Raw genomic sequence first — 20,070 nt, forward strand, 5'->3', positions numbered from 1 at the left:
AAGCAGCTATTAGCATTTTGATGTCAGACCCAGTTACAGAGCACAGGCCACTAACAGCTGTGTTTCTAACTTAGGAGATATCTCCGGTAACAAGAAAGACAACTGAAAAAACGTGGGGAGCATACGTTTATTTCCTACAGTTTTCCAGAGCAAAGGCCAAAGTACAAAGAGGGAACGTATGACAGTGAGTCATCAGCTACAGCAGAGTCGACTATCTCTACAGTTTGTGTGTGAGATGTTCAGATTGTTCATGACACAACCAACAGAGGAGTCAAGTAATCAGATCGATAAAATATTACATGAACAAACACGCACACAACAATTACATTATTGTCTGTAAAACAAGCCCAAACCCACATAACTGCAAACAAACCTCTACACTTCTCCTCGTACATATCAAAGAAACAACAATACAAAAAACGTGATCAAGGATTCAACAGAGAAAAGAAAAATAATGACGGCTAACAGAGAAAAGCAGGATACTTCAAACGAAAACTTTCCTCAAAAAGATTCTCTGGAAGAAAAATACAGTCTGCAACTACAGAGAGAAAAAGATTTAAAAATGAGCCACAAAGTTGTTTCTTCAATCTGATGTCATTAAATTTGTAGTGGATAGAACAGTGGTTCTCAAATGGGGGTCTGCAGACTCCTAGGGGTCTTTGCACACTGTCTGGGGGTCCGTGAAAAGTTTCCAGAGTCATCCATTTAAATTATCATGATATATTGGTATCCTGTGTTGACGTGGGGAAAATATTTGTAAGACATGTCTAAGAATATTTTTCTACAGTATGTTTGCCTATCTCGCAGGGCAGGGGTTCTGAAAGTGGGGACCGGGGACCCCCAAGGGTACTTGATGGGTTCCAGGGGTCCCTGGCAAAAAAAGGGAATCATTTATTTTTTAATATAATTTCATCCAAGTAAAACACTGATGAATTGTATGACTACTTTGGTCCCGGATTTCATACACGTCCTGTAAAAAAACATCTAAAACCCAAAGTCTTGTCAAATAGGGGTATGTGGTCAAATTTGTGTCAGTTAAGGGGTCTCTGAAGTGCAAAAGATTGAGAACCACTGTTGTAGAGGCTCCATGGATGAGAACCTCTAAAATAGAGAATAAAATTAAATACAGGACGAGATTATATTATGTGTAAATATAGCATCTGTTTGTTAGTTGTATGAGTGTCTATGATTGTCGTGATTAAGTATATAACATAAATCTGTGGAAGAAAACACATCCATCATTATCCGGCCGGGTCGCAGGGGGCTGGAGCCAGACAAAGTACACGAGTGTGAAAAATGAAATTATTGCTTCTAATCAAATCAGATGTATTTATAGACAGTGAATACTAATAGTCTTTATATTCAAATGACAACAACTTAAATGACTTGAACAACAAAACTGTTTCACAGCATGTCTACATGTTTTCTCTTTAAGTCTACTTGTTTGTCCCCATCACAGACTGTTAAGGTTCCAGGTTTAAAGCTACAGGCTACACACCAGTTAAGACTTCCTTGGTTTTAAGGCCTCATTACTTTCAATCACAGACTAAGAAGAAGCAATAAATGCTAACGCTGCACCAATGAAGTGTTCCACTGCAAAAATAAAGATATAAAAAGTAAATGAAAATAAACCAACATTAAAAATGAGATGATTCAGTATCTTTCTCTGTGGTAACCAACAAACCACCGATGCACCGCGCTGCCCTTCACATGTGCATGTCTGTGAGTGTGTGTGTATTGGTGTCATGTTCCAGGACCAGACTGGTGCTGGTGTGCTTATCTTGTGCGCTGTGGTTCACTTGAGCAGACTCTGGAGCATGGCGGTAGCGTACGTGGGGCGGGCCTGCTTGTTCTCGATGGCTTTCTTGAGATACTGAATCCCGTCACAGCGTTCCCAGATTTCTTCAAACTGCCGGGGCAGGATCTCCGCCCCCCTCTTCCTGGTCAGGCCCGTCTCCTCCAGACTCAGCTCGCACATCTCCATGTCGTCTTTACCTGGGTGGTGCACGGAAAGTATCCTGATCACCACCATGGTTAGCCAGAGTGTACATTTATTTATAATATATATATATATATATATATATATATATGTAAGTCATAAGAAGTAAATCCCAATGATTTCTATCTTTATAAATTATTAAGATTTTGTGTATATATAGTTCTGACAGGGAATTGGGTATTTTGGTTATAAACTAAACCAACATTTCCAAACCTGAGATAAATCTGTGGCAACACAAGATGAAAAACATTCTGTGACACAATTATTACCATATTTCTTTTGTAAAATACTTTTATAATTTAGCCCTTTAAAATCCTTGAAAATTCAACTATTTGTTTTTATTTTTAATTAACCACAGAGACATAACATACGTTACCAAACAATACCAGATCAGACCGATACATATATTATCACAACCTTTTTAACAGGCCCGACAACCTGATTAGGTAACAAAGGAAGACAATAAATAAATAGACGAAAAATTATTTCAAAAATATCAAGATTATTAGGGAGAGAAAGAAAGAAAAGAAGAAAAAGGTTTTTTTTTTAAGGTGGATTAGCTCTCATCAATGCTTAGGACTAACAGTGCCACCTGTGAGGCAGGGACAAGTTGACTCTACATTTCATTTGTTTGTCCCAGGCCAAAGATGTTAGGAAACATTAGCATAAATGTTAAATTGGTAATTTGAAAGAAAATAATTGAAAAAAAAAGCTTACATGAAACCCTAAAATAAAGCAAGTATACAAACGTTTTTAGAGATACGACCGAAGCTGCTGACTCACCTGAGACCAACACAATGGGCTGTTTGTCTGGGTGAAGCTCCATCTGTCTGGCTATCCAGGGCCCATCAAAGTGGGCGTACCACCAGCCCTTCTTTTTATTCTGCGGGTCCTTGTACTGGTCCGCGGGCCGGATGAAGGGAATGCGGAAGTAGCGCTGCTGCCGGTTCATGGCCACTTCCTGATGCTGGGCCGTCATCGGAGGAGCTGGGTTCTGTTCGGCTGCAGAGGGACAGCGAGACAAAGTGCGATAATTTGAACATTCGATGGTTTGTTTATCTCCGGAGTAACATTGTAAGAGGGAGTGCTTTCAACAAAACATCTCTTATTTAGGTTTCAAATTTGTTTTTTTCATCTTTTACTTTCAGCAAAAACAAACCGAGCCGGGCAGAAAACAAAGATTAAAGCTTTCAAAACATAGAAAGATCACAAAGGACCCAGGAAATGCCCAAGTAAACACTGCAAGGGAACAGCCACGTAAAGCAGCTTTTAGCCTCTTATGAAATGGCTCTGATAAGAGCCCTGGTGCATCAGCGGAGGCCAAGAACAGGATCCAGATATAAGACGAACAAAGCGCAGCCAGTACGGCTTTCAGGAGCTATCATATCAAAAGAGAGAGGCAAGTAAATATCGTGAAAGTAGAAGCTACGGGGAATCTAATGTTCCTCCTTCCCCTTCAAGTTTAATGTTTGTTATTCGAGACGAAAACTAAGGGAAACGCAGAATGTGTGTGTGTGTGTGTGTGTGTGTGTGTGTGTGTGTGTGTGTGTGTGTGTGTGTGTGTGTGTGTGTGTGTGTGTGTGTGTGTGTGTGTGTGTGTGTGTGTGTGTGTGTGTGTGTGTGTGTGTGTGTGTGTGTGTGTGTGTGTGTGTGTGATGCTCCATGCTTGGTTGAGCTGAGAGTGAAATGAGCGAAGCAGCGAGCTGTCACACAAGCAGTCGCTGAACCTGACGAGCCATGTCTGGCAGTTACTTGCTAATTAAAAACAAATATTTCTGACGGAGCCAGACAGAAGGTGGCTGCATTTTGAGCCGTTTTGGCGTTTCGACGGCTAATTGAATGTTAGAAAACACAGGCTATTTGAGCAGAGGCAAAAGCGGAGAAAATAAAAGTCACCCGGAACCTAACGTACCTGGAGGTGAGGTGTGAGGGAACACAGATCAGTGCTCGTATCCGCAGGTGAAGCATGTAATGAAAGTGTACTACTGAGTAGACTTTGTACCACTAACCATAATCGGTGATAGATTTCGGAGCCCTCTGGTCACTGCCGTCATCGTCGCGTTTCTTGTTCTTGGATTTCCACGCGTGATACACCTTCAGGCGACGGTGGAACTCCTCTCTGCAGGCCGCCAGCAGCTCGATGTCTGAGGAATCAAACAGCGGCACCAAGCATGAACTCGTGACGCAACATGAAAGTATGACAAACTCATAATGTTAGTGAAAACAAAACAAATCCTAGATCTACACCAAAATAAAATGGGTTCTTCCCTGACCCATACTGCAACCTTTCACCAAGTTTTGCGGTTATCCATCCGGTTATTGTTGTGTAGTCTTGGTTACAAACAAACATGTGAGGTAATAAGGGGTGTGAGGGTCTCATAGCACAGTGTGTTTTCATCCCTGTTATATAAAACATGACTTGTAGAGAACATGATCAGTCAGACTCCTCACACAACTTTTTGATATCACCACCAGCACCAGCAAAGCAAATGGGTTCACAAATTAGCCAACTGTCTTCATCAGAGAGTGTAACACACTGTATACAGTGGCACTTATAGAAGCGTCGTCGAGGGAGCCAGCAGAGAGCCTTCTGCTTTTCCCACTGACTGACGAGCGGCTAGGAGAGGGCAGGAGTCTGCCATCCTCCATAATGGCGATAATTTCCTCTCTCCCCCCACTAAAGCGAACGCTGATGAGCCGCAGCAGCTGTGGGAACTTCCTCGAATCGATCTTTTGATTTTCTCAGCCAAGACATCTCGTGTCCACATCTGCAGTCTCAGCTCTTTAACAGTCACTTCAGCTACTCAAAACAAAATTACAGAGAGGGAAAAAGTGCCAGAGTGCAGATGGAGAACTTGTGTTTGTGTTTTTAGAGTGTGCTGCGCAATTTTTGGATGAGAAAAGTGACAAAACATGAGCTGCTGCTGAATTATGTAACGCGGGGGCTGCAGGCTGTAAATATATTCGTAGTGAAGCAGGGCAAAGAGGTGTGTCACTAATATCTCCTCCACCTCGCAGTGTTCGTCCCGGCTGGTTCGGCGCACATACACTTTTTTTTTTGTTGTACAGCTTGAGAGTGTTTAGGGATTTCTCACCGCAGGAGGTGTTGATGACATCTCGCAGCTCGGCATACTTCCACTTGCTGAGATCATACTTCTTCACACCAGCGGCGGCTTTCGTAGCCTGCACCTGGGGACCTCTGTGGCAAGGAGGAGACGAGCACGGGTGAGAGAGGGGAAAAAATATGCATGTGTCACTTCTTTCAAATTCACCATAGAGGCTGGTCAGACAGCAGGGGAGCGGAAGAGCGGAGTCTGTCCATATTCTCACATCCTGCTGTTTCAACTCCACTTAAAATAATGCAAAGCTATTCTGATGTTACAATTTGCCAGATGCCTGCTCACTGTACATCTGCTGGCGTTGTCAGTGTTGTTTTTTTATGTTAACGAAAACGTGAGATGACTGGAAAAAGCAGAAAGCCTGCATTACTTTATAAATCAAACCGACCGTGCAGAGTTTCAGCTGCTCACACGACTGCTGCAGCAGGTCTGATCTCATGTCTCCTGCCTCCCTGCTGAGCTGGAGCTGCTAATTCAATAATACAAAGGATTTACCTCCTCTATTTACAGTCAGCATGGCTGCCACTGTCTCAGCGTACAGGATTACGGATCTACGAAAAACCTCAAGCAGATTACCCGGCCATTTGCGTTTAATTCATACTGACTGGAAAGATGAAACTGAGTCTGGCTGAGACTTGCCAGCGAGCGACAAAGAAGTGGAAGTGCAACGAAGGCCAAAGGCTTTTGATTGCAGGTGATCATGAAATAGGTGATTTGGGGAAGAGGAATCTGGAGGAAGGGGAAGGTGGAGGAAGAGGAAGGTGGGGGGAGTCTGAGGTCTCTAGGTCAACCTTCAGCTACATGCCAACAATGGCAGCCAATGCGTGTGTTTATGTGTGTGTGTACTTCTGCATGCATGCCTTCGTGTGCGTAAGTTCTGGTGTGTGCACATGCAACACTAGCCTTTGGAGAATGCTCAGCCGACTAACAGGAATTGTATGGAGACACATGTGTGGCCCCTTGGGTGCCTGAGCCAACACTGACACGATTACAGGCTATTGGATCAAATGTAATTCTGTTTTCACTGCACCTGCAGATACAGGAGCGCACAGAGAGAGAGAGAACTTCTCCCGGCATTAAACACAGAGCGGAGCTGTGGAAATTAAGAGACAGGGATAATGAGAAAGTATCCGAGTTCAAATTCAGATTATGGTTCAGGAGTATGAAGGGCGTGGTCCTACAGTATACTGTGTGTGGGTGAGAAACGTCAGAGCTGTGTCCGAAACAGTTGTTTCAGTTTTCAACTATGAGAGCCCAAAAAAAGGCTTTGATATAAATGATTAAATACATACATGGAAAAGGCTATTTCTGTATTTCTATTTATTATTTCTTCTATTATCTTCTGTGTATTTCTACATTTATAATTGATATATTTATACTTTTCTACATTATTTATTTCTGTATTTATTTATATACATAAATAAATAGATACATTTTATTTAACTTTTATTTTACTCAACCCTTTTGTTAGGCCAGTCAGAGTCAGGGCCCCTCAATAGCTCCAAATATTATATTATCTGATACCATTTAAAATAATAAAAAATGATCCTATGATATTTATTCTGCATTTTTTAACTGACTCTTTTAATTACCTATAGTTTATTTGTCTGTATGTCAGCAGGGTTACTCAAGAAATACTGAACCTATTTCCACAAGATTTTCTGGAGGGGTGGGGTATGACCCAAGGTTTGAACTTATTCAATTTTGGAGCAGATCTGGATAAACAGGCGGAATTGGTATTATTTGCCTTTTTTTTAAACTTTTCAGAAAATCTTTGTATATCTGATGTGCGACCTGATCACAATACATGCAATATGGTGATTACACTTAAACATGTTGAGATAGGGAAATGGTCTTGGTGGAGGTGTGTGCTCCCCAAACGACCTTCTACCTACCTCAGAAACAACTCGTTCATCTGCCAATTAAAGGACACAGCTCATATCCTCATTGGGGTGATATTATTTAAATCGTGAGCCCAAACGGTTGTTGTCAACTTGTTTAACTTGTTTCAGCTCCGCTCTTATTGTAGATGAGCCTGTTCTGCAATTAATAAAACACCCTGAGTTGTCCCCACCTTTGTTATTTCTGTCTCTGTCTGGATTTGTTGTCTGGTTTCTACTTACACACACAATCACCACCAGTGTTCAACAGAAGAATGACATTCTGCAAATGTGATTTTATCTTAGTTGTAAAAAACTAAATCAATATTGTGAGCTGTTGTTGTTAGGGAGTAAGTAAAGATTCAAATTAAAATCCACTAAAATCACAGATGGGATTGCAGGTTGTAGCAGATGGAGAATCAAGTTACATTTCTCTTGTAAATACCATACAGTTATGAAGCAGTTATAAACGATATATATATATATATATAAATATATATATCTAGAGGACATGAGCACCTGACAAGCTACATTTGTTTACAGTGAGTGTCAGAGAGAGGGGAATCACATACATGGTCATGCTCATCAGCTTGTGTTGTGCACCAGCACTGCAAAGGAAACAGACGAGCTTTTAACACTGCGGACTAGTGCAGATCAGAAATGAATATTATTTTAAATGGCATAACTCATGATTCCTGCCACATAAAACACCAAACATCTTAATTTGACTGGTAATTTTTTTTTCTGTTGGCTTTGCATTGCTGGTGTAATCTTGCGTCTATTTTCATCAGCTGGGAGATTTAGTGCTATGATCGAGTTACAGACAGACAGACAGACAGTGAGGGAGGGAGGGAGTGATCATTGTTGGTGTTAGGTGTGCTTGGACATGGGCGGTCACGGAACGACCCAACGATATCTTACATGGCTCTGGCTGAGGATGAGGAGATAGGAAGATCTGAAAAAGTCTCTTCGCTGGGAGAAAACACAGCAACAGGAGACGCGGTTACACATGCATGTTGACGTCTGCACGAAGGTGTGCGTTGTGTTCATACGTGCGGTGCAGTACCTGCGCAGGCTCGGGTCCAACTGGCCCTCCTCGGTGATCAGCTCCGCCTCGCTGTGGGCGATTCTCATGGCTAACTCCCTGTCTCGTCTCTCCTGCTCCACTATGGTGGTGCGTTGGACCTGCTCCTCACGCTCCAGAGCCAGCTGGACATCCAGCTCCGCCTGTATCCACACACACACACACACACACACACACACACACACACACACACACACACACACACACACACACCACAACATTTTTACTGTTATTGTGTTTATTCAATAAAATCGACTAAAATCTAGATCCTGTCTAATTACCGGTGCTGATATGAGTGCCAGACCCCTCATAACAGTTAGAGCTCTGCTGAGCTGTGATTAGACCTGTTTATCCAGGCTGCTGATAAAGCTTTACTGATCATTTGTCTAGACACAACCGAGAAGCATAAAACAACAAGGAACATTTGGTTTGACCCATATTCAAACTCCAGCTTTGTATTTTGCGCATCAGAAAACGTATTAATTGTTCTTTACAGTAGAACTTGCCAAACAGACTGTGCTGTAAATGTATGAATCAATAGATATATGTATCCAGCTGTATCCAGTACATGCACCTTTCTACTTATAGAAAATGAAGTCCACAATGGATCCTTTTCTCTGAGGAGCTTTATAAATGAAAACCTTTCCAGTAAAGAATACATTATTCATGCTGTAGAATGGTCCAACCATCAGCTCGGATACATGATCAGACTGAAGCATGGGAAAACTGAAAACTTGGATGGTTTGAACAATGATCTGCATTTTACTTTAAACTCTAACATTTCTCTTGGTTCTTTTCTCTCACTATACATACATATAAACACATATTTGGAAAGAAAAGTCAAAAGAGATGCTACACACTCAGAATTCAAGGAAAATCCAAAATGAAAGGATCACATATAGAACTATTGAATACAATATTTGCCCCTCTTGCAGACTTTCTATGAATATCTGTTTAATTTGTATGTTTCATAAGGAAACAGCCAAGTCTTTGCCCATTACCCATTTACAAAATCAATATCTCTACTGACTACACATCCTCTAATTCATCTTTTGCAGAATAAGAGAATAAGGCATGTGAGATGATCACAAAACAATTAGCAGCTCAAAAAATAGGAATTACACCACTGAGGGTGATAAGGGTAACACTTAGGAAGCCTCCACTTTAGTGGTGTTCCCCTGTAAGAAAGTAAACAGTAAAGTGAAGTGCACATTTCCCGAGCTCTGAGATCGGTTTGTTCATGTGCTTTGAAGTCGGAATGTGGAAAAGACATGAAAAGATTGTTGTATTTATGTGTTTAGAGCGTTTAAACAAAACCTTGACAGATCTTTTTAATATTTAGATAATTATGAAGAGCAAAGAAAAAGGCTCAGGTGTGAAACATGCACTTAAAAATGTTAAAACATGCAGACAATAAAAAATGTCTGGAGTTAAGCGCTTGTGAAAGACATAGAGTTTGCAAATGACAAAAGTAAAACATTTGACAAGTTGACATTAGAAACTACTTTTTAGAGCTGATTTTAAAATGATGTCGATTGGTTTGTAAGTGAACTTTACGAGTCTTTTCCGACTTGCGATGACATTCACGTGAATTTACCCAGTCGGGAACTCGTTTTTCCAATTATTTTGACATCACATGAATGCACCAACTGCCCCATACATAACATTACTTTTAAGGACACCATTTTTAAAAGTTTGGAGAGAGGAGGAGTACGGTGCTAGACGGACCTTTGACACAGCAGAGAACACATGAAGTGCCACTGAAGTTACACATTGACAGAGTTCACTTCTGCTGCTTTGAGTCTTAGAGCTGGACGATAAAAACAAACTTTGTCTCCTGAGACACGTGGCCTATGACGTCCTGGTGCACATGTCCCACTGCTGTTGAGTGAATATAAAGAGCAGTGGATGTAGACAAGGTGGGATGTGCATGTAAAAGACGGATGAACGGATGTAAGGAAAGGCCAGGAGGAGGACCAGATAGGGGATGAAGTATTTCAGTGACGGGGGAAACTCAGTGGTAGAAGTGGACTCATCAATCAAGACCCCCCCGGAAAACCCTCAGGGAATCAGACCAATGTCATGACCCGGCCGTTGCCATGGGAGTCCAAAGAGCAAATGAATGTTTCAGTCGGAGAGGAGAGTTTACCGCTGAGAAGAAACATGAGAATCGATCTGGTGGTGTAGCGTTGTTTTTTTTTTTCTGCAGTGGGATTCGTTTGTAAGCTCAGTATGGTGCTGTGTCAAATTCTTCTTCTACAGTCCTGACATCTGCCTGAAGGTAACTTATTGTTATGTTGCTGCAGAAGAAGGGACAGTTTTAGAAATATCCTTGGTGTGTTGGGATGCTTATGGAAAACTACTTGAATAAAAATGTATTCAAGCTATTAAACGATCATATTTTAGTTGCAGATCCATTGTATGTCTACCAGTTTTACTGATCATCTGCTTGTTTTAGCTATATTGCCATTATGTATACTTTTGCAAATTCTTGTTGATATCATATGTTGAAAGGAGGTCATTCGGTGCAGCTTTAAATTTAATATATTGAAGGGGACTGTTGGGCCTTGGCGGAGGTTTGCACTCCTCTGAGTGCCGCTCTAATTTGTTAACTGATTGAACTCTGATTAAATACTTTTAAATCCCAATCTCTATACCTGGAAAAACACAGTCTGTGGCTAAGCCCACTGAATCACTCAGTTTCTTTTATGTTTGGCCTTGAAACAGGGAGAAACTATTACATTTCAGACCCTGTTCACTTTACCAGAAACAATGTGACACATACTGTGGAAACTGAAGCACTGAAGTCTGGGAAACCATCTTGTGTAACTGTGATAATACTGTCCCCCTGCAGGGGAGTAGGGGTCCGTTACCTCATTGGGTTTCTAAACACATGTTGTGTCCTTTTCCTAAACTTTTGTCCTGGACTTTTCAACCTTTCAGCAGGAATCTACAACAGTAGAGGAAGGTCCAAACCTGTATAACTTTCTCCTCTTCATCTCTCTTCTTTCTATCCCCTTCATCCTGTTTCCTCTTCAGCTCCATCTCTGCTTTCCTATAACGTTTATAGATAAAGAAAAACAATCTTAGATGAGACAGACAGCTTATAGTTTCATACATCTCCCATTATATAAACTACAACATTGTCACTTACAGTCTTCTGTCCTCTTCCTCCTGTTTGCGCCGCTGCTCCTCCTTCTCCCTCCTCTTCCTCTCTTTGTCCATCTCCTCCTCGATGTGCTTCAGCCTCTCGCCCTCCTCCTCCTCCTGCTTCTTCTTTTGCATGGAGGAGAGCAGCTGCTCCGAGCGCTTCACCAGCCCCTGGTACTCTGTGTCGATCTCTTTCCAAGTCATCACCGTGGTCTATGATTGGAGAGAAGGAGCGTGGCAGGTCACCATCACAAAATCAACACAGACGTTTTAAATTGACTTCATCTAACTTTTGAATCAATTGTCATCCTCGAGCCTCGGTAGAGTTCAGAACCCTGGGTTGGCTTTGAACACTTTCACTACAAAGTGTTTGTGGATAATAATATCTGGTGAGATTCCCGCAGGATGCCCGGCACAGTAGTCTGAGTTTTGTTAAATACAAGTTTTGTCTAGTGGCATTTAAGAGAGAACGACAATCTTTCACTCATTCTGACTTGGCACGCACTTGTCAGTTACCATGGCACAACTTTCCCATGTGGCAAAACAAATGGAAGCTGCTGACTGACACTCCGCCGCCACAATGCTGAGCCCCCCCCCCCCGCTATACTTGTCAGACAATCGGTGAGGGGAGAAGAGGTCACAGCATCGTGAAGATTCATTAGAGTGGCACAGGGAGGGAAGATGACAAGGTCTTGTCCCCAACGTATAGAGGCCTGAATGACAGCCATTGGCACCTCCTGCATTATTCATTCAGCGATGCCATGCCGGGAGCGATTTCTGAGCACGCACGGTGCCACGAGTGTCCACAGTGGGGCTGCTAATGGGCTAACAGAGGAACACAGGAGAAGAGGGGGAGGTAGAGGGGAGAGGAAGGGTCAAGAGTCACCGGTGCGTGGGTGTCAATCAGGATACCTTGAGGAACCCATGAGCATTCCAGTCACACCTGATGATTCCATCCAGGTGACGCAAGCGAAATCAGAGCCCAAATCTCTGCATAATAATCGAATGCGTTTGTGATGATGTGCTGCACCTGGAGGGTCCAATAAGACTGGTGCTTATTGCACAGGGAGAGCTGGGATTTCATGAACCCAGTTTGATAATCTAGCAAAACAGCCTCACTAAATTAAATCATTGGAGAGGAGAGTGTTTTCTCCTCCGACCGGCTCTTCTTTTGATCCCGAGGTGATTGAAAATATTGATTATGAGAGAATGAACAAGACAGGGACACGGGGTACTTCAGAAAAAGGCAATGTGTACAATGTTGTGGGGGGGGGGGGCTACAGGAAGTGAAGGCAGTCACTCACCTTTATCTTGGCTTGTAGAGCGTCAATGGAGGAGGCCAGCTCCTGGACCTGTTTGGCCATCTCCTGTTTGCCCTCCTTCAGCACGCTCACCACCTCGTTGAACCGCTCCATGTGTTTCTTCAGACTCTGAACCTTCACCATGCCATCGATGCTGTGAGGAGGGAAACATGCTTTTAAGAAATTGGAGAACAACAAGAGTTTGATTCAAATGGACACTGATTTAAAAAGTGACACATTTCTTATAGAAAGAAATTCTGAGTGTTAATTTCTCAGCTGTTACTGAATATGAAATACATTTCTAAAACCATTTTCGCTAATTTTAACATTGAAACTTCTTCCAAACTCCAATTTTTATGTAATTTCGATGTTTTATTTTCTCTTCCTGTAAAACATAAAAATATTTATGACGACTCATCTTGAACTCAGGTGCGTAAACATGAATTATTCCGATCATATGTGATTTAGGGGCACTAGCTAACCCTGCTTATCATATATTAATAAAATTTGCTCATAGGTCATAGGAGCAAGCAGATATTTGAATGTCAGCTGACCAAAACTGTATCTACTGTATATCCCCATATAGACATAAATAAAGATGGACTGAAATGAATGATGCCCCATATATAAATATACAGTATATATATCTACATAAATATATCTATATAGTATAGATAGACAGATTGTTTTGTACTGTTAGAAATAACAACCTTCATAACTACATGTTCGAAGTGTTGAAAAGTCTCTACTTAAACAATCTGCCACTCACAATTAAAATCTACTCCCAACAACCTTTCTGTGAAACCCATTATCTAAATGGCTGCTTTCACTGGAGCCATGTTTCCAAGTGCAACCCAATACGGCAAGTCGTGTGGTATTTCCCAAAGCAGCAGAGTGACACGTCATTTCACAACAGATTACTTTTTAGATTGATTTGAAGTCCTAAATGCACGATGTGGGAAAGTCATCAGAATTCACCAAGCGTGAAGCCATTTGAATAAAGACAGAGAGAGTACAGGGTAAAATAAAAAGGAAAAAAAACATAAGAGGGCAAAGGTCACGGAGCAGAAAGATGGTTGGAGTTGTGTGTGTGTGTGTGTGTGTGTGTGTGTGTGTGTGTGTGTGTGTGTGTGTGTGTGTGTGTGTGTGTGTGTGTGTGTGTGTGTGTGTGTGTGTGTGTGTGTGTGTGTGTGTGTGTGTGTGTGTGTGTGTGTGTGTGTGTGTGTGTGTGTGTGTGTGTCAGACTCACCGTGGCTTATGCTTCTTCTTGCACAACCACATGCGGACAGTCTTCTGAATCTTAATGCAGGCCAGAGCTCTGTACCTCATCTTGTTCCTGACTGTAGAGGATGCAAACAAAGAGGTGAGGGGATGAGAAGCATTTCAAGCCCAATGTCAATTTAAAGATTCATTTAAAATTCAAAATGCTAGAGTCAAACTTTATTTTTAAAAAAGACATATAGCAAAGCTGTGGAAATAATAAAGCTAATAACACAGCTACACTACAATACTATAATATTATTGCTATACTGAGTAGTAAGAGTTTAGGAATTCACAAAAACAAGCAGTACGGAATATCGTTTGTGCACTTTCCCCTCACTGTGTCAAACCCACACACACACACACACACACACACATACAGGTGCAAATGAAACTGTAATAACAAGGTGAAGTGTTGAAGGAAATAAATGAGCGGGAACATAAATTTCCTCAGGTCGGGTCATGCAGAGGCAATGTTCTGCTATCAACGCTGATGTAGCTTCATTTGATGCTTCCACACAAATAAGAAGAGGCAAGCCTGCACTTTGTTAAATGGTGGGAATCAATAACCCGGCACGGGGTGTAATGGTTCAAGGAACTGCTTTTAAAGAACTATTCTATATCGCTGGAGGCTGCTGCTTTCAACGCGCAGAATGAATGGAAAAGTGTGAGATATGATTTGGTTTTGGCTGAAAGAGCCGTAAAAACACACTGTGAGGAAATAAGAAAGGATGAAATCACTGCAAAGTAAAATAGTTTAAAGGTTCAGGGTGTAAGAAATTGAATATAAAATAATCCTAATGATGTTTTCACTAGTGTGTAATCATCATAATCCAACATGGCGAGACAGGTCATTTTTGTATATTTCAGAAAATGCTGGTGCATCCGATGTGAGACCTGATCTAAATACATGCAAGATGGTGTTCCACTTTCTTTCTCCAGACTGTGGCGTGTCGGGGGATTTCACGTACGTTTGATGACGGACAGGCTGCACCACTGGACTTTCTTCCAGCAGCTGCACATCAACCACTTGTTGACTTTCTCCAGCAGCTCTGCGAGGTGGTCTGGGTCAGACTTCATGATCTGGTCAAACTCCGAGAACTGACACACACACACACACAGACAAGAGCACAGGAATGAAGGAAAACACTTGTGTAGATAATGACCTGGTAATTAGTCTTGAGGACCTTTACCTTTCCAGGGCGGAAGAACACTCTGGTCAGTCCAAACTTAAAGTCATTGTCGTTCAGCCCCAGAGCTTTGAACAACGCCTGCAGAGGAACAAATTCACATCCAGTGACACAGCAATATTATATAACTGGTAAAGAATTAGGGCACTGATCTGTTTATGTGAGTTAATCATTTTACAAATATCATTGGTTTTTTTGCTTGGTACAAAATGCGCAACTAAATTGGATTTATTTCAAACAGATTAACTTGTTATTTAAACCCAACAGCAGTTTCAATGTTTCCACTGAAGGAGAAACTGTTCCTGAAAACAGGTTGTGTTATCCCACCTTGCAGAAGAGTCGTGGGTTCAGTCGTGTAAGTTTAGCTGGCATGTACTGTTTATACATGTTGTAGAGTTCGTGGAAGGGGGCTCTGGAGGGGAACCCCCCCTGCATCAGGTCCAGCACTGACACCATGCCTGATCAAAACAACCATTCAAGAAAACAGGGTTTTAATAAGGAAACTGGATCACCTGAGGAATTACAGCACACTACTGACAGGATTGTTCTGTTCCTGTCAGTAATGCACATTCATAGTTACAGTATTATTCTGGAGTAATTTAGCACAGTTTAAACTGGTTAGTTATTATACTAAGTGTCCAAATTGTGGGTTCAGCATTTACAGAAATAATTTAGTATGACTAGGAAACTAAACTATTAAGAACCGTGGCATTACAGTGAAGATGAACTGCACTAAAATGAAGTACAATAAATAAAGACAAATACCTTCTGAGGCTTTTTCAATCAATACTGTTTTTGAAACCATTTTGAGAAGCAGTGGGAATTACGTAAATTTACATATCCTACATTGCTGATTTCCTTCCTGAACAAGAGTCCAATATTTAACTCCAATTCTAGACACTGTTACTTTGCTCTCAGACGTGCACTTAAGTCTGAACATTGTCCTGAATTTTTCCAGAAGTGCTGTAAGTGAGAACACAAATGTAAGTCGGTTGCTCTGGACATTGGTAAAATATCTGGAAAATGTCCGAGTGAGAATATAGCAAGAAAATGTCCCAGCGAGCGGGTTGGCCACATTGAGGAAGTTTGTTACACGCAAGCAAAAAATACAAATGTCTCAGAATGAAAAAGAGGTGTCATTACATGTAGAAGACACCGACAAAGATTTCTACTTGGAAAGAAAACTAGATTCAAGATAAAACTTGATTTCTGCAGCAGAATTCATGTTGTGTCATGTCTCCTGCATGTTCTGCCCATCAGCCTAAATGTTCAGGACATTTTCTGTTGTTGTGAATTCGTCTGACAATCTCCTGCTGCCTTCTTCATGTGTGACAGACAGACTCAGGGAAAATATGTAGACCTGATTTTCCAGACGTTTTTCAGAGCTCATGTCTGAAAATGGCTATAGAACTAAATTTCCACTTGGTTTTTAGGTGTATACATTCTAAATACAGACTATTATAAGATGTTTCAGTGTTGTTACCTGAGCACTGCAGCTGGGAGAGAATCAGAGCTCCTTCAAACTGGTGGCTCACCATCTTCAGGTTGGGTTTCACACAGCGGATGAAACTTGAGCCCTGCACACAACGAACATTAGTCGGGGAAAAATTGATCTGTCTCGACCCTGACATCTCAGGCTGTGTGTGACTAAAGACGTATATGCTCAATTATAGTCCTGCAATAAGCTGACATATTCCATTACATACTTTTGATTGGGGTGATATATTTTTCTACTGATTCAAAGCGTATTCAAAACGATTTTTTTCGACTGAATATGAAATGATGAGATGAGAGAAAGTGAATTTTACTCACGGTGCTGCGAAGCTTCTCCAGCAGCAGGTTCAGCTGAGTCTGTGGAAGCAAACAGACGAAACAAACGGCTTCACGATGACTTGTTTTAAAAGGTTTTGTCATGAACGTAGCAGAGACGGGAGGGAAAACTGGAAGGAAAACACAACATGCTTCAAACCAAGTATGCATTCAGGACATACCGTGCATGAATGAGTGATTATGAAGGAATACTGTTAAAACTGAGATAAAAAGCCAAAATGAAGGGTGTGTAGCTGCCAATGGTTTTAGGAATCAAACGTTTTATTAAAATGAACTCATCCGGCACATCATCTCCATGCTTGAGTCGATGTCTCATGCATTTGTGAAGGTGCATAACAAGTGATGAAGAAAAGTCAAATCTGAAGGAGATGTGCAGCACATAGAAGTAAGTGACAACACAAGACTGGAGTTGGGTGAACGCAGCGTACTTCTGTCTCACTCTGAACACTTCACCTCATTTTTTCTTTCCCTCATTCTTTTATTTCCACTCCTCCTATTTTCTGACTCCTACTCTATTATACCTCGAGCTGACTTTATCCAGCTTTATCCACCAAGGAAGGTTTTCTCAGAGGAAAGAGGGAGGGGGACTGGAGGAAACCTAAGAGGGGAGCGGTGAATGAGGTGCAGAGAGAGGGATGGAAAGAGGAGTGGAAAATGAGGAAAGTTACAGAAGAAGATAAGAGATAGAGAAAGACACAGAGCGTTTTTTTAAAACACCAATTTTGCATTCCTGGACACAAACTGCGAACATACATCGTGTTCCCTATTTTTAAAATATATTGTATGGTTATGTCTTTACTGGAATAGTCCAGTAGGATAAATCTCTGAGAAAAATAGATATCCAATAAAAAGATTAAATATATTATATAAAGGCCCCTGGAAATAATATATTTTATTATCTAAAAACATTTATTCTTCCTTTCAGACTTTTTCAAAGACAAATTACAAGGTATTATTATAGAGTAAAAATGAGCAAGATTTTTTTTTTTTTAATCAGCTTTCGGGACTTTGACAATGAGAAATGACAAGTGTTGACTTCACCAGTCGCACTGACCTTGAACTTGTTGCCAACGCTGATGAAGCCGAGTTTGCCTGCCTTCTGTTTGGAGTCCTTGGTGTTGCTGGAGTTCTCAAACAGCTCTCGAACAAATTTGTCTTTGGATTCAGACACCAAGCTCTCCAGGGACATGTGCAGGGCATCATTATTCTTCTCCACAAACCGGGTCTGCGGACACACACACATGCATACACACATTTACATGTATGTAGCTGCAGAGCTTTAGACTAAAAATCTATTAAAATGCAAATAAATAATGCGTCCATCCCTGCAGCAAACAAAAACACTTCACCACAGCTAGTTTTTATTTGTGTAGGAGATCTGCTGTGACCTTTGTACCAGGTCCACAATTGTGATAAACCTCAATCTACTAGTCGATAATTGAATTAGCTGATCGAAAGATGATTCATTCTGATGATTGATTATTGTTTTTTAAGCAAAAATTCCCCTATTTCTGTTTTGTCATTGTGAGCGTTTGCTGTTTTGTATAAACTGAATATCCTAAGAGTTTTTAAATACATCCCCTTGAGCTTTAGGAAACATTTTATAGCATTTGATGACATTTTGTTTGTACAAATTGAAAAACACCGTCACCGTTTCATAGCAGACGGCTCCAGCAAAGTGCCGGACGATGAAGCCCTCGTCATCCCGGAGATTCCTGTGAATGGTCAGCTTGGACTTTCTGGGAACCTGAGTGGGAGAGGAAGAAAGCAAATCATATTTAATGACAGCGCTGAAACAAACACACATATAAATTGATTTTACTCTGATCGTATCCATCGACATCTCTACAGCAGCAACAAGGCATCAAAAACATTCTACAGGGAAATTTAACTTGTTTAATATGTTTACTTGCATGGATATACAGGGAAACAACTGCACACAGTCAAGATATGTTTTGTGAGTTTGTACCACATTCATCTTGTGTCTCAAGGATTATAAAGAACCACTTTTCTTTTATTTCTTGAACAGAAAATGTAGCAAGCAGCATTTTAAAGCTCTAATAGCTTCATCAGGGAGGAATCCATAAACGTTTTTCCTTCAAGTGTAAAAAACTTAATGGTAGAAATGTATATTGAAGCACATTAGAATTCATGTCTTTTATTCTATTTCATGGAAAGAAGAGTTTGTATTTGAATGTGGTTGCAGCGCCTCTTATCTTCAGCCTGAATCGGTGTCAAGGCTACATTTTCATGCTTGCCGAGATACAGGCACTGACAAAGAGGGAGGGAATGGAACTGTGTGACAATCACAAAACCTGCTGTAACGCACAGCCGGAGTGAAAATCGCCACAATGGCAGAACCGCGGTGCAGCTAAATACACAAAAGAAAGTGAATAATGGCAGGAGAGTGGAGAGAAATAAAGGACAAAAGGTGAGAGATAATAAGAAGCGCGGTGGAAGAGGAGAGGAGAGGGAGGGAGTGTGGGAAAGAGGTCTGACCGTCAGTCTGAAGTGGTCTTTGTGTTTGCTGTGAACGACCAGAGCAAAGTGTTGGTCGCTGGCCTGCGGGAGTCGGTTCTCTTCATCCAAAATGTCCAGGATTCCCACCAGCTTTGCCTCCACTAGATCTGGAAACAACAGATATTTATCCATCAACCACAGCGCTATGATTTGTGTTAATGTACAGTATATACCGTGTATAAGAACTTCAACTTGGCACGTCGAAATCCATAAGCATCAACAAATGTTTACAGACATTTTCATGGATGATAACAAAACCCATGAATCTCTGCTAAAGTATTCAGGGACTAACAGCAACCGCAAGCTGTGTTTCAATTCAGGGGCCGCATGTGAAGTCCGATACCATCAGAGCCCTGCCACGTAGGCTGTTCAATTTCAAAGGCTCCTCGACTGATCACCACATAATGATCAATACTTTCCTTTAATTGAGATCTTTCTTCACAGCTCTCTCTACCTCTCTTTCACTCGCTCGTGCCAACACAGACACACACACCAACTGACACACTTGTGTACTCAGACTGGGTAAAAACAATATAACTTGGTCTCCGTGAACACAATTGACGGACGTGTTTTTGCTTTTATAGAGCAGGGAGGTGATATCCGATCACGAGTAGTACGACATTATTCTGTTCATATCGCTTCCCACCATGTGAGTGATGTCAGAAGAAAATGGCCGCCTTGTCAACATGGTCTATTATAATGTACAAAGACCTTTGACTCGACGTTTAGTTTCCGAA

General features: G+C 41.3%; 1 protein-coding gene across 1 annotated transcript in view; it reads right to left on the reverse strand.

The window, feature by feature from the left end:
- Positions 1–113: 113 nt before the first annotated feature.
- Positions 114–20,070, reverse strand: part of myo6b (myosin VIb) — a 38,032-nt gene continuing 18,075 nt past the window's right edge. Inside the window, exons 16-33 of the mRNA XM_035168207.2 lie at positions 19,313–19,440; positions 18,465–18,560; positions 17,868–18,038; positions 16,796–16,834; positions 16,467–16,560; positions 15,311–15,441; positions 14,987–15,064; positions 14,765–14,894; positions 13,783–13,873; positions 12,537–12,687; positions 11,237–11,445; positions 11,059–11,137; positions 8,065–8,225; positions 7,920–7,970; positions 5,095–5,198; positions 4,009–4,143; positions 2,783–3,001; positions 114–1,995 (exon numbers count right to left, since the gene is read on the reverse strand). Coding sequence (XP_035024098.2) covers positions 1,796–1,995; positions 2,783–3,001; positions 4,009–4,143; positions 5,095–5,198; positions 7,920–7,970; positions 8,065–8,225; positions 11,059–11,137; positions 11,237–11,445; positions 12,537–12,687; positions 13,783–13,873; positions 14,765–14,894; positions 14,987–15,064; positions 15,311–15,441; positions 16,467–16,560; positions 16,796–16,834; positions 17,868–18,038; positions 18,465–18,560; positions 19,313–19,440 — 2,267 coding nt within the window. The 3' untranslated portion in view covers positions 114–1,795. The remainder of the gene's footprint in view (positions 1,996–2,782; positions 3,002–4,008; positions 4,144–5,094; positions 5,199–7,919; positions 7,971–8,064; positions 8,226–11,058; positions 11,138–11,236; positions 11,446–12,536; positions 12,688–13,782; positions 13,874–14,764; positions 14,895–14,986; positions 15,065–15,310; positions 15,442–16,466; positions 16,561–16,795; positions 16,835–17,867; positions 18,039–18,464; positions 18,561–19,312; positions 19,441–20,070) is intronic.

Source organism: Hippoglossus stenolepis, chromosome 10 (assembly GCF_022539355.2).
Source record: "Hippoglossus stenolepis isolate QCI-W04-F060 chromosome 10, HSTE1.2, whole genome shotgun sequence".
Classification (NCBI taxonomy): domain Eukaryota; kingdom Metazoa; phylum Chordata; class Actinopteri; order Pleuronectiformes; family Pleuronectidae; genus Hippoglossus; species Hippoglossus stenolepis.